The 13,061-nt window shown below is 47.2% G+C and overlaps 1 protein-coding gene across 1 annotated transcript; it reads right to left on the reverse strand.

Moving 5' to 3' along the window:
- Positions 1 to 8,246: 8,246 nt before the first annotated feature.
- LOC140918348 (olfactory receptor 51G2-like) lies at positions 8,247 to 9,182 on the reverse strand. The gene has a single exon (XM_073362528.1). The coding sequence runs from the start codon at positions 9,180 to 9,182 to the stop codon at positions 8,247 to 8,249; it is 936 nt and encodes a 311-aa protein (XP_073218629.1).
- Between the last annotated feature and the right edge of the window lie 3,879 nt (positions 9,183 to 13,061).

Consider the following 13,061-nt stretch of genomic DNA (forward strand, 5'->3'; position numbering starts at 1 on the left):
GCAGCTGACAGTATCTATTCAAACAGGGGGGCAGGTGCTTTATGAAGCATGCTCGTACCTTCCCTTGGGGGCCACTTGGCCATCAGGGAACCTCATCTGCTTGGCTTAATGTGCACTAGATTTAACCCCGCCACGGCCAATGCAAACTTCAGGAGGGCATTTAACAAGGGACGTGTGGGGATGCTGCCCAACTGTTCTGCTTCACAAGCCCTGCTGCAGGGTCTATTCCAGGAATCTGGGCTTATCATCAATGTTCCTGTGGTTCTGATTAGTCACATGGCTACCTTGAGGGTGGCCGAGTGCTAACGGTATTGATGTCAGAGCTGTGATCTTGCTGAAATAAAATAAAATAAAATATAATAATAATAATAATAATAATAATGGACCAGATTTTTCTGAGCAGCCACTTTTCTGCATTACAAACCCAGCGTGCAGCCAGGGAAGGGAGATTCCACAAGGAATTTTATCTTAGATCATTCCAGGAGGGGAGGTCCCTTCCCTTCTCTCTGAAAAATGAAAAGGGGGACTCAGGATCCAAGGATCCTCAAAGTTATGCACAGATCTCAGTGATCCACTGGAAGCTAGGCCCCACTCCCATAATCTCTGGGCCTCTATACCTGCTCTAGGACCCTCTCCAGCTCCCTGCTAGCACAGGTTCATCAGAGATGTGCTACCTGGGCCTGTCACAGTAGCCACTGCCCACGGGATCTGGTGAAGGGATGTTTTACAAGGTGGAGGGGGCTGTACAGAGATGGGGAGGCTGGTTAGAGGATCTGATGTGCACAATATCTTAGTGGGAGGTTTCTACCTTCCCATATACAGAGTGAAGCCATAAACTCAGTTGGTGCAACCTTCATTTATGTTGCAAGGGAGAGGAAGATGAAAAGCCTCCAATTTCTCTTGGGGATCCAAAATGTCAGCTCTGTAAACAAACACTCTTTGCCTATCTATCCAACACTGGGATAGATTGCACCCTCAGCAAGTTTGCAGATGACATTAAGCTGTGGGGAGAGGTAGATATGCTGGAGGGTAAGGATAGGGTCCAGAGTGACCTAGACAAATTTGGAGGATTGGGCCAAAAGAAATCTGATGAGGTTCAACAAGGACAAGTGCAGAGTCCTGCACTTAGGACAGAAGAATCCCATGCACCGCTACACACTAGGGACCAATTAGCTAAGCTGCTTGCTCTTCAGATCTTTTGAATTAGGTACACAGTATCGCCAAGCCCCATTCAACAAGTACGAGTCACACCCTCAAAAATGATGCAATTGGATTTATAATAATGGGATTTAAAAATACGCTAATGTGGGGTTTGTTTTCATGTGTCTGTGGTTTCTTAGCCTTTTGGGGTGCAATTGATTAAGGGTTTCTATCTTTTCTTCAACTATTTTGTTTTTTAAATTCTTAGGAAAACTGAAAGCTGAGATTCCTGCATGGTGTCCAGCTTCCAGAAGTTGGGGCTCTAAGAAAGACAGGAAATAGTGCGAGACTCCCAATAAAATCTCAGTTGCTGGCACTGATAGCTGTATCTCAAGCAGAGCACCCACAAAAGGAAGGCACTGAGGTTTCGTTAGTGGATATTTCTCGTCACAAACTGACATAGGTGATTTTTCCCTCTGCAGGGGGCTACAGAGTCCCCTGTTGTGAGGAACAGAGTTATGCTACAGACAGCCAAACATAACAGTGATGGGCTCGAAGAGTCACTGGATCCTGTGGTACAGCTCACATGTCCTCTCCCATTGTTCAGGCAGGAAACATGTACATGTCCAGTAATCAAGGCCACACACACTATTAATAGAAAGGGGCGTGACCCAAGCCCAGCTCCAAGTGGCTTGCTGCTCTCTATTGGACCCAAACAACCCTCAACCCAGATCCAGCGAACCCAAACTTGGTGATGATGGAAATTGGGATGCAAGATTTGAGTTCTATCTCCAGTGCTAGAGCAGATTTCATTACTCATGGAGAAGTTGTGGGTCAAGATCTGACAGAGGGGCATTGCAGCAGGGCTCTATTCATCCAGGCAATGCTCTCCAGATCCTTCACTCTCTGAAAGCACATACTGATGCCCACTTTTACTGCCAAGCTGCAGGAGGGATCCAGAACTCCCTCGTCAATGGGTGTTGTGTTAATGACAGGCCTTATCACCAGGGGTGTTGGGAAGAGTTCAGGTTCAGGTTGCAGACGGTACTAAACTGCTCAAGATAGTTAAGACCAAAGCAGACTGTGAAGAACTTCAAAAAAATCTCACAAAACTAAGTGATTGGGCAACAAAATGGCAAATGAAATTTAATGTGGATCAATGTAAAGTAATGCACATTGGAAAAAATAACCCCAACTATACATACAATATGATGGGGGGTAATTTAGCTAGAACTAATCAGGAGAAAGATCTTGGAGTCATCATGGATAGTTCTCTGAAGACGTCCACACAGTGTGCCGTACCAGTCAAAAAAGCAAACGGGATGTTAGGAATCATTTAAAAAGGGATAGAGAATAAGATGGAGAATATCTTATTGCCCTTATATAAATCCATGGTACGCCCCCATCTTGAATAATGCATACATATGTGGTCCCCTCATCTCAAAAAAGATATATTGGCATTGAAAAAGGTTTAGAAAAGGGAAACTAAAATGATTAGGGGTTTGGAACTGGTCACATATGAGGAGAGATTAAAGAGGCTAGGACTTTTCAGCTTGGAAAAGAGAGACTAAGGGGGAATATGATAGAGGTATACAAAATCATGAGTGGTGTGGAGAAAGTGAATAAGGAAAAGTTATTTACTTGTTCCCATAATATAGGAACTAGGGGCCACCAAATTAAATTAATGGGTAGCAGGTTTAAAACAAATAAAAGGAAGTTCTTCTTTACTCAGCGCAGTCAACCTGTGGAACTCCTTGCCCAAGGAGATTATGAAGGCTAGGACTATAACAGGGTTTAAAAGAGAACTGGATAAATTCATGGAGGTTAAGTCTATTAATGGCTATTAGCCAGTATGGGTAAGGAATGGTGTCCCTAGCCTCTGTTTGTCAGAGGGTGGAGATGGATGGCAGGAGAGAGACAACTAGATCATTACCTGTTTGGTTCAGTCCCTCTGGGGCAGCTGGCATTGGCCACTGTTAGAAGACAGGTATTGGGCTACATGGACCTTTGGTCCGACCCAGTATGGCCATTCTTATGTTCTCCAATCAGTGCCCCAAATCGTCCTTATGAGAAATACAGAGTTGAAATCTCTCTAAGGCACTTAGCTGTGGCCCCAATTATTGCATCATCCCAGCGCCTCACAATCTCTAACATATTTAACAGTACAACACCCTGTGTGGTAGGGCAGTGCTACTAACACCACTGGGCATATCCGAAGGCACCATTGTGATCACCTAGTCTGACCCGCTGCATAGCACAGGCCAGAGACCTCCCCCACAATAAATCCTAGGGCAGAGCTGTTAGAAGTACATCCTGCTTCCATTTAACAATTGTTAGTGATGGAGAATCTACCATGGCCCTTGGTAAATTGTTCCAATGGTCAATTAACATCATAGTTAAAACATGACGCCCTAGTTTCAGTCTGAATTTGTCTAGCTTCAGCTTCCAGCCATTGGAGCGTGTTGTAACTTTCTCTACTAGATTGAAGGGCCCATTGTTAAACGTTGTTCCTCATGGAGGTTACTTACAGGTTGTGATCAAATCACCCCTTCACCTTCTCTTTTTTAAGATACATAGGTTGAGCTCCTTGAGTCTATCACTATAAGGCAGATTTTCTAATAATTTAGTCATTCTCTGGGCTCTTCTTTGAACCCCTCTCCAATTTTCAACATCATTCTTGAACTGTAGACACCAGAACTGGACAGAGGATCCGAGCAGTGGTTGCACTGAACCATACTTCCTCTCTGGGGCTAGTGACCGTGTGTGTGTGTGGGGGAGACAGCTGAACTAGACCCCAATGGCTCCGTCACCTTAAATTCTATGACTCTATGAATCATTATTTTGAGACAATCATTGTCTTGGATTCAAATCCTCTCGTTTTAGAGGAGAGGAAAGTGATCAGGAACAGTCAGCATGGATTCACCAAGGGCAAGTCATGCCTGACTAATCTAATTGCCTTCTATGACAAGATAACTGGTTCTGTGGATGAAGGCAAAGCAGTGGACGTGTTGTTCCTTGACTTTAGGAAAGCTTTTGACACTGTCTCCCACAGTATTCTTGCCAGCAACTTAAAGAAGTATGGGCTGGATGAATGGACTATAAGGTGGATAGAAAGTTGGCTAGATTGTTGGGCTCAATGGGTAGTGATCAATGGCTCCATGTCTACTTGGCAGCCGGTATCAAGTGGAGTGCCCAAGGGTTGGTCCTGGGGCCGGTTTTGTTCAATATCTTCATAAACGATCTGGAGGATGGTGTGGATTGCACTCTCAGCAAATTTGCAGATGACACTAAACTGGGAGGAGAGGTGATACACTGGAGGGTAGGGATAGGATACAGAGGGACCTAGACAAATTGGAGGATTGGGCCAAAAGAAAACTGATGAGGTTCACCAAGGACAAGTGCAGAGTCTTGCACTTAGGATGGAAGAATCCCATGCACCACTACAGACTAGGGACCGAATGGCTAGGCAGCAGTTCTGCAGAAAAGGACCTAGGGGTGACAGTGGACGAGAAGCTGGATATGAGTCAACAGTGTGTCCTTGTTGCCAAGAAGGCCAATGGCATTTTGGGATCTATAAGTAGGGGGACTGCCAGCAGATTGACGGACGTGATCATTCCCCTTTATTTGACATTGGTGAGGCCTCATCTGGAGTACTGTTGTCCAGTTTTGGGCCCCACACTGCAAGAAGGATGTGGACAAATTGGAAAGAGTCCAGCGGAGGGCAACAAAATGATTAGGGGACTGGAACACATGACTTATGAGGAGAGGCTGAGGGAACTGGGGATGTTTAGTCTGTGGAAGAGAAGAATGAGGGGGGATTTGATAGCTGCTTTCAACTACCTGAAAGGGGGTTCCAAAAAGGATGGATCTAGACTGTTCTCAGTGGTAGCAGATGACAGAACGAGGAGAAATGGTCTCAAGTTGCAGTGGGGGAGATTTAGGTTGGATATTAGGAAAAACTTTTTCACTAGGAGGGTGGTGAAACACTGGAATGCGTTACCTAGGGAGGTGGTGGAATCTCCTTCCTTAGAAGTTTTTAAGGTCAGGCTTGACAAAGCCCTGGCTGGGATGATTTAATTGGGGATTGGTCCTGCTTTGAGCAGGGGGTTGGACTAGATGACCTCCTGAGGTCCCTTGCAACCCTGATAGTCTATGATTCTATGATTCTATGAACATAAAGAAGTCACTACTCTGAATGCTGATAGGCACTAAACAATTATATATGCTGCCAAGAAGAATGGGGATTATCACAGTAAATCCAGGATATATGGTGTCTTCTGCCTCTAAACCAGGTTCTTTCTTGTCTTGGGGGGAATCTCACAGTTGTCCCACTCTTTGACCAGGGAACAACACCACATCTATTCTAAATGCTTATCAGCAAATAGGTCCAACTGGACACCTCACTCTCTTTCCTTTGGGTGCTTGTGACCAGGGCTGTATAGTCACCACCAGCCTCCTAAAAACTAGTAGGTTTATTGGCAATGCATTGTTTAAAAATAACAGGCAACTGTCACACGTCTATACTTCTCTATCTCACGTATCACTACAAGCTAAGTTAGACAGGCTTTACTGTGAAGATAGAGAAACAGAATTGGCCCAACATTCATTCTTTTGCGTAGCTAAGGATCTCTTGGGACCCAGCCTAGATTCCCTGTGTCTCTGAGAGCATCTTCCCATCTGTTTGCCCTTCTCTTTTGGAAGCAGCCTTTGCTGAAACCTGTGTGAGCCTGGGCCCAGTCACCATAATCTGTGTCTGAGTTAAAGCACCAAGGTGTGAAGCTGACCTTTGCCCACAGACTTCTCCCAGCCTGACGTCTAAGATGAGGCCCCTGTATCTGTTGCTCCCTTGTTTGACAGTTAGACCCACTCTACCTCAATGGCTTGCAAACACGGGTCCAGCGACTGTGCTGAGCCGCTCGGCATTCCCGTAATGGTCCAACACTCCTCTCGGGAATCCAATTCTTACCCTTCACTGTCACCCCCGAGCACTCCCACATCTGTCACAGACAGCAACGTGCTGGACTCATGGGGTTTTCCAGAAGCCAGCTGTCACAGGAGGCTGTGGTAAGAGGACTTTTATAGACAAATGTCAGAGGCGTTACTCTATGGAACCCTGACACCGCCCTGATCTTAGGGTCTCAGAGTATCTGAGCACCTTGAATGTATTTATCTTCTCACCATAACTGTGAGGCAGGGCAGGGCTATTGTCCACCTGTGCAGAGGCTCAGAGAGAGCCAAGGGCTTGCCCACAGTCACATGTTGGAAAGGAATCAAACCCAGATGTCTTGAGTCACAGAGCAGTGCCCAGGCCACAGGGCCAGCCTTCCAGCCATCTGAGCGGTGACAGGCCCAGCTGGATTCTCTGCTGTACCAGCATCGCTCCCCATTTTGCTGTAGAGAGCAGGCATAGCAAGGAGCCAGTTACAGGGGGTTTGTTTGCTGGCCTGTTCTCTCCATGCCTCAGTGGAGTTGAGAACAGCCTGGGGGCTGAGCTAAACTCCGCCCAGTGGTAATAGCTTTCGAGTGCACAGCTCACTCTGGCCAAGTCCTTGTGGACGGGGGTCACCCCAGTGTTCCCCCTTGTGGCCTGAGGTAGCCCTGAAGGTACCCTGCCCTTCCCTCTAAGGTCCTTGCGATGACTTTCTCTCGGCCTGGAGTACTTAAAACAAGAGCCCCCTTTGATGGTTCGTATTAATTGAGTCTTCTCTAAAACACAAGGTCTCCTCCCCGCCGCCCCATCCTTCTCCTTTCCTCAGGAGCCCCCGACCAAACTCCTTTTTGGGGTGAGTATTGGTGCAGTCTTGCCGCAACGCCTGTTCTTTTTCCCCAAAGCCCCGCCCTCTGTCCCATTTCTTCCCACTAGGCCCTTCCCCTACTCCTCCACTTCCCCTGAGGCTCCGCTACACCAGGACCCCAGGCTACTGTGGGGAGCCCCAGGCTTTCCACCTACCCTGAGGTGCATCCTGGGGGGCAGGGACACAGGCCGGGGGCTTCTTTTGAGCCCCCCAACCCTCTGTCCCAGGCAGGTGGAAGATGTGGGGCTCCTCACAGTGGCTCGAGCTCAGTGGGCACTTTTTACCATGGCCTGGCTTTAGCATCTGGCCTGGAGAGGGGGTGGAGGTTTGGGAGAAGAGGAGGAGCAGAGGGTGGGGCCTCATGGGGAAGAAGAGGGGCAGGGGCAGCATCACAGAGGGGGTGGGACTCCTGCCTCTGTCCCTCTTTTGATTTTGAAAACGCAGTCACACTACAGTGAATGGCCTGGGCTGGGATAGGAGACAGCTGTGTCTCTGTTGGGGAGATGAGGACCGTTTCCACTCCTTTTCATTGCTGGGACAACACAAATGGAGGGGAGGAAGCGTGAACCTGGTTCTGTGTCTCTTGCCAGGACTCCTGTGTATCAGGACCTCACTCACACATGCAGCTCTGTCCTGGCTCAGAGGTGTGCTGTGTGCAGAGCCATGAATAGGGGTAGGGGGTTTGCATGAATGGCTTCTCCTGGGGCTCCAGTGTTAATCATGTCTCTGACATGACCCAGTCAGAAACACCTGGTTGAGGGCATAGGGGAATGGTGGGTGTCCGTGCCCATGGAATAACCCATGTTCACAGCTGGTACAGCGGCCAGGGATCACACAGCACCCAGTGTGCTCAAGAAGGGCCAGGACTGAAACACCAGAAGAGCTCTGCACTGTTTTTCATGGCCTGTGAATGTTTAACCAGAGACGGGACAGTGACAGGCCAAGTGTAATGGGAAACAACCTCCACATCTCTTCTCTTTACTGTCTGTATCAAGAGGAATTCTGAGGTCGGAGCAGCCATAGATACGGCTCTTTGTGGGCCAACATCCCACCATTCTCCAGGCTCTCCACGAACAAAGTCACTTTTTAAATGCTGCTTCCTGTCTTGGTCTCCTTCCCCCAGTGCACTGTCCTCCCTCACCAGCCACTCTCCAATTGCTCCAGGCCTTAGACCCTGTCTGAACATGTCTCTACATAGTGGAGATCAGTAGCTCATTTCATTTTAGATTTAATGGTCCAAGATGAAGTAGGTGGCCCGTGTTTTTCATCTCCCATGTCACCAACGCTGGAGCCAGATGATGAACTGACACTTCACTTGACGAACACCATGATTATCCTCGCACGAAGGTGTTTGCTTTTCACGCTGTACACAATTGGGTTCATCAGGGGTGGGACAAGGAGGGAGATGTAGCCCAGGAGAACCTGAAGCAAGGGAGAAGAGCCCTCCCCGAATCTGTGTATCACAGACAGGCCAATCATTGGCGTGTAGAAGAGTAGGACGGCACAGAGGTGTGAGATGCAAGTGTTCAGGGCCCTAAGACATTCCGCGTGGGATGTGATGCTCAGCACTGTTGTGAGGATCATCACATAAGAGAGAAAGATGAGCAGCGAGTCCAGCCCCTCTGTCAAGAGTGCAACAGACAAGCCATAGATGCTGTTCACTCTGATATCCGAACAAGCAATCTTCATAACATCCTGGTTTATGCAGTAGCAATGGGAGAGGACATTGGGTCGACAATATTGGAACTGTTGAAGGAAAATAGGGAGTGGGAGCATTACAGCCATCCCTCTTAGCACACACACCAGTCCCATCTTGCCTATTCTTGGCAGGGTTAAGATGGAGACATATCTCAGCGGGTCACGGATAGCGATGAAGCGGTCAAAGGCCATCAACAGGAGCACGGAGGATTCAATGCATTCAAATAAGTGGATGAAGAACAGCTGGGCAAAACAGGCATCGAGGCTGATCTCTCTAGAGTTAAACAAGTATATACCCAGTGTTGTCGGCATGGTGGATATCGATAAGGCAAGGTCTGTGATGGCCAATATGGAAAGGAAAATGTACATGGGCTCGTGGAGGCTTGGATCTGTTTTTATAATGAACAGAATGAGTGAATTTCCTACTATGGAAATAACATACATTAAGCAGAAGGGGATAGAGATCCAGAGATGGATGGCTTCCTGCCCAGGTATCCCGCTGAGAAGGAACACTGCAGAGTTGAATTTGGTTTCATTGACAGCTGACATAATGTCCTGGGCAGGTCTGAGGAGTTCTGATCTTTCCTTCCTAAAAGGGAAAAGGACAGGAGACTAGATGATATTTAATGAGACATCTTTCTGCTCTGAGTGCAAGTTTAGAGACTCCAAGAACCTCAAGGAAGATCAGAAAAAACATAGTTTTGGATTTACAAATCAAATAGAAAGAAAGGCATTTCCAGAGTGGATCAGACCCACAGTCCATCTAGCGTAGTATCCAGTGGCCAATTCCAGATACTTCAGAGGAAGTGGAAGACGCCCTAAATAGGCAGCTTTGAAATAACCTGCACCCATTAATTAGACAAATTTTGCAGTGCAAATCAGGAAGGTTTAGAGTCCATCCAAGAGTTTTTGAAACAATTCTCACTACTCTAATTGGATTTTCTGAGTAACCATGTAAACATCCAGTCCCTCTTTGAATCCTGCAAAACTCTTGGCGCCATTGATATATTGTAGCTGGGAGTTCCGCGCCCTACTTGAGCGCTTTGTACTTTTACCATTGTGGCTTTCCCACAGACACTCTTTCTGGCCCTCCACTTTTGAGTGTGGCTCATTGTATCATGAGATGTGTGTAAACATATTGCAAGTGCATGGGAAAAACTGTCATTGTATTTATCTGTCCTGCACTGAAGCTATTTATAAACGTGTTTCACTGCCTCATTGTATATACTTTTTTTTATTTTATGCACTCCTGAGAGTCCAAATTAAGCCACAGCCTCTTTGCAGTACATGAGATCCATTCTTAGGCACAAGTTCTTAATTCAATAACATTGCCTTGAATGTCATCACTCCATATTTACAATTACAATCACCCCAGATTTCCCTGTATAAATTCAATCAGAACAAGGCTCTGTTAACTTTCCCTTACCAAATGCTCCTGATGATACACTCTTACCCCAAGAATCCCTCCAAGAGGAGCTGAAGTGCTTTGCCTGGCCTATGTTGACTGAATCCAGAGATTTCAATCATCCTAAGGCCTTCTCTTCATCCTCACAGGACCTGCATCCTCTCCCTGTGCAACGGTCTGTAGATATTTGGCAAGTTACAAGCTAACGCAGATAGTTACTTCAGTTGGACAGGTGTGGGGTTAGCATCATATGTCGATGACTAACGAAAACACTAGGTTTGTGCTAATATCCAGTTGAGTGTGCCAGTTACTTCAGCCATGCTCATGTAACAGGTGATGTGCATAAATTTAATAAATCACTATTACACTCCGCTTTCCTGCACCTCAGCTCTACTCTGCTGAAACACAGATCAGTGGTTCTGTTGTCTCATGACTTTTTGGAAAGTCTTGCACAGGTATTGCAGAGGGATTGTGTTCTTGTCCCAGAATGTAAGTGTTACAAGCAGCTACTGGTTAGTTACCAGGTGACGGAATCATACAACTGTTCAATGAACAAAAGGATTCTAGCACAAACCCACTGGAAACAGTATGTGGAGCACTTCTGAAATACTTTCTAAAGCAAAAGCCATTAAGCAGTAAAGTTACCACTGCTCCTTCCTGTAGAGAGATTCCAACAACTCTGCTGCTGGCTTTCGATACACATGCATGTCATGGAAGTTTGGTTTCTAATACTTGTATTACAATGAAAAGTTTTGGCATAACATTTACACCTCTGTACTTTGGTACACTCATGTCAACCCATTCTTTCCCCTCTCATCTTTTCTCAGAGATGATTTCTCAGGTTTTAGTGGGACTTAAATATAGCATCTCTCTTCCGGATTTCTTCACAACCTGAAAAGATTGCAGTGTCTCAGCCCTCATTCAGTCACTTGTCAGCAAACAAAAGCCTAGTAGCTGCTCTGTCCCTGGCTTAATAGCTGTTTGGTTGTCCCCAGGTTCTGTTCTGTCAGTCTGAAGGCTGTACCTGGAGTAATAACAAGCCCTGGCTGGGATGATTTAATTGGGGATCGGTCCTGCTTTGAGCAGGGGGTTGGACTAGATGACCTCCTGAGGTCCCTTCCAACCCTGATATTCTATGATTCGGATCCCTATACGCATATATATCACTCTCTAGTACACAGTAACTCCAGCACCTGTTATTTAGGCACGAGGAGGGTTTTCAGGAAATGTATTTCAGAGTCAAAAGCATGAGTATTCATGGAAATGGAACTTCATTTCCCACAGGAAAGTAGTCTATTGCTCTCTCTCTCTCTCTCTTACTGTCTCTGTCCGGTATTCATTAAAACCGTAGTGCCCAGGAACCGCATTGGGTCAGACATGGAGCAGAGCTGCCATAAAGAATGTGCATATTGAGGCCAATTCTGGGGATGTTTGCTGTATAACTATGTTGGGTTAACTATTGATATGTTTACATTATGGCTAGATTGGGTGAAACCAGTATAGCTCTTTCTAGTTTAATAGCACGCTACTTGAAAACAAGCAGGAGGCAAAGAAACAGCTCAAGAAAAGCCATCTCTCAGTCAGCACTTCAGGGAAGTTGAGACACAACAGTGGAGCTAAAAGCTGGGAAGAGCCTATTTCCAGGTTCCAGCCACATTACACTGTGTCTATTGCCAGCACTAGGAGCCTGTCCAGAGTTGAGGCAGCTGTTGCTGAGAGGCTGTTCAGACTGACAGGGACAGACACTGCTGGGGAAATATGAAGGCTCTCAGCCTGCCTGTGCCCCCATCAGAGTGGGAGGGCTTGGGGTCACAGAAACGTACTGACTGTTGTTTGAAAACCCTCTTATCCTCCCATGTTATGCTTTATTCCTACTGTTCAGATTAAACAGTATTTTGCTTCATGGCTGGCTGGTCACTCATCTCGCCACTGCTCACAGAGTCCCAGAGGGAAGAGCCACAGATGCCGAACCCACTCGGACCTGCTGGACAAGCACAGCTGACCTGCAGTGAGCTGTAGCCCAGAGCTCAGTCTGAGGGTGGGAGAATGGCGAGATTCCACCCCATAAAAGGCAGGGTACGAGGCCTGACATCTTTCACTCAGAGCTCAAAGAGGGGGCAGAGATGCAGGTAGGCCTGTAACTGTGAAGGGTATGTTCCGTGCAGAAGTGCTGGAGCCCTCAGCCAGTCAGGAAATAGAAATATGCCGCAATTGACCTCTTACCACAGAGCAATGCAGCTCTGAATTCCTGCCTTCACAATCAAGCCAGAGAATAAAACTTCTGAAAATTCATTTGCTGATTAAATTTCCAGGAGCAAATACACCTGAGGCAATTTGTGAACTAGTCACTGATATTCTGTGGCGTCTCCTCATGCTTAGCCCCTGACAGGATTGGGCGCAGAGCACACGGCTCCTCTAGAAATGGGACCCCTAGAGAAATCCTGACTTGGGGCATCAGGGCTTTAACACTCTGAATTTGTTTGGAAACTCAGATTTCTGTGTAGCTTGAATAACCCTCAGAGGAACATGGGCAGATGTGGGGGAGGGGTTCCCAAGCTCCCTACTTCTGCTTGCCCTCTAGCCCCTGTCAGTGAGTCACCCCGACAGCCCCGCTGCCTCCTCTGCCACTGCACAGAACATGTCCAAAACGGAAACAGCTTCCAGCCTTTCCCCTCTCACATTTTAAAGATAGTGAAACCTGCCAACGTACCCAGTTCCTGCTAGAAGGGAGCCACTGACACCAGAGGTTTTCACCCTAAAGGACAAGGAGTCATCGGAGAGGTGACACGGGCAGCAGGCAGTCTCTGTTCAGATAGGGAGGCAGGTGTCTTTATGAAGCATGCCGGCACATTCCCTTGAGGGCCACTTGGCCATCAGGGAGCCTCAGCTCCTTGGCTTAGAGTGCACCAGCTGTAACCCCCATCACGGCCAAAGGCAAACTACAGGAGGTGAAATCACAGGGGACGTGTGGTGATCCTACCCAGCTGCATTGCAGCCCAAGCCCTGCTGCAGGCTCTGCTCCT

Source organism: Lepidochelys kempii, chromosome 1 (genome assembly GCF_965140265.1).
Source record: "Lepidochelys kempii isolate rLepKem1 chromosome 1, rLepKem1.hap2, whole genome shotgun sequence".
In the NCBI taxonomy this organism is placed as follows: Eukaryota; Metazoa; Chordata; order Testudines; family Cheloniidae; genus Lepidochelys; species Lepidochelys kempii.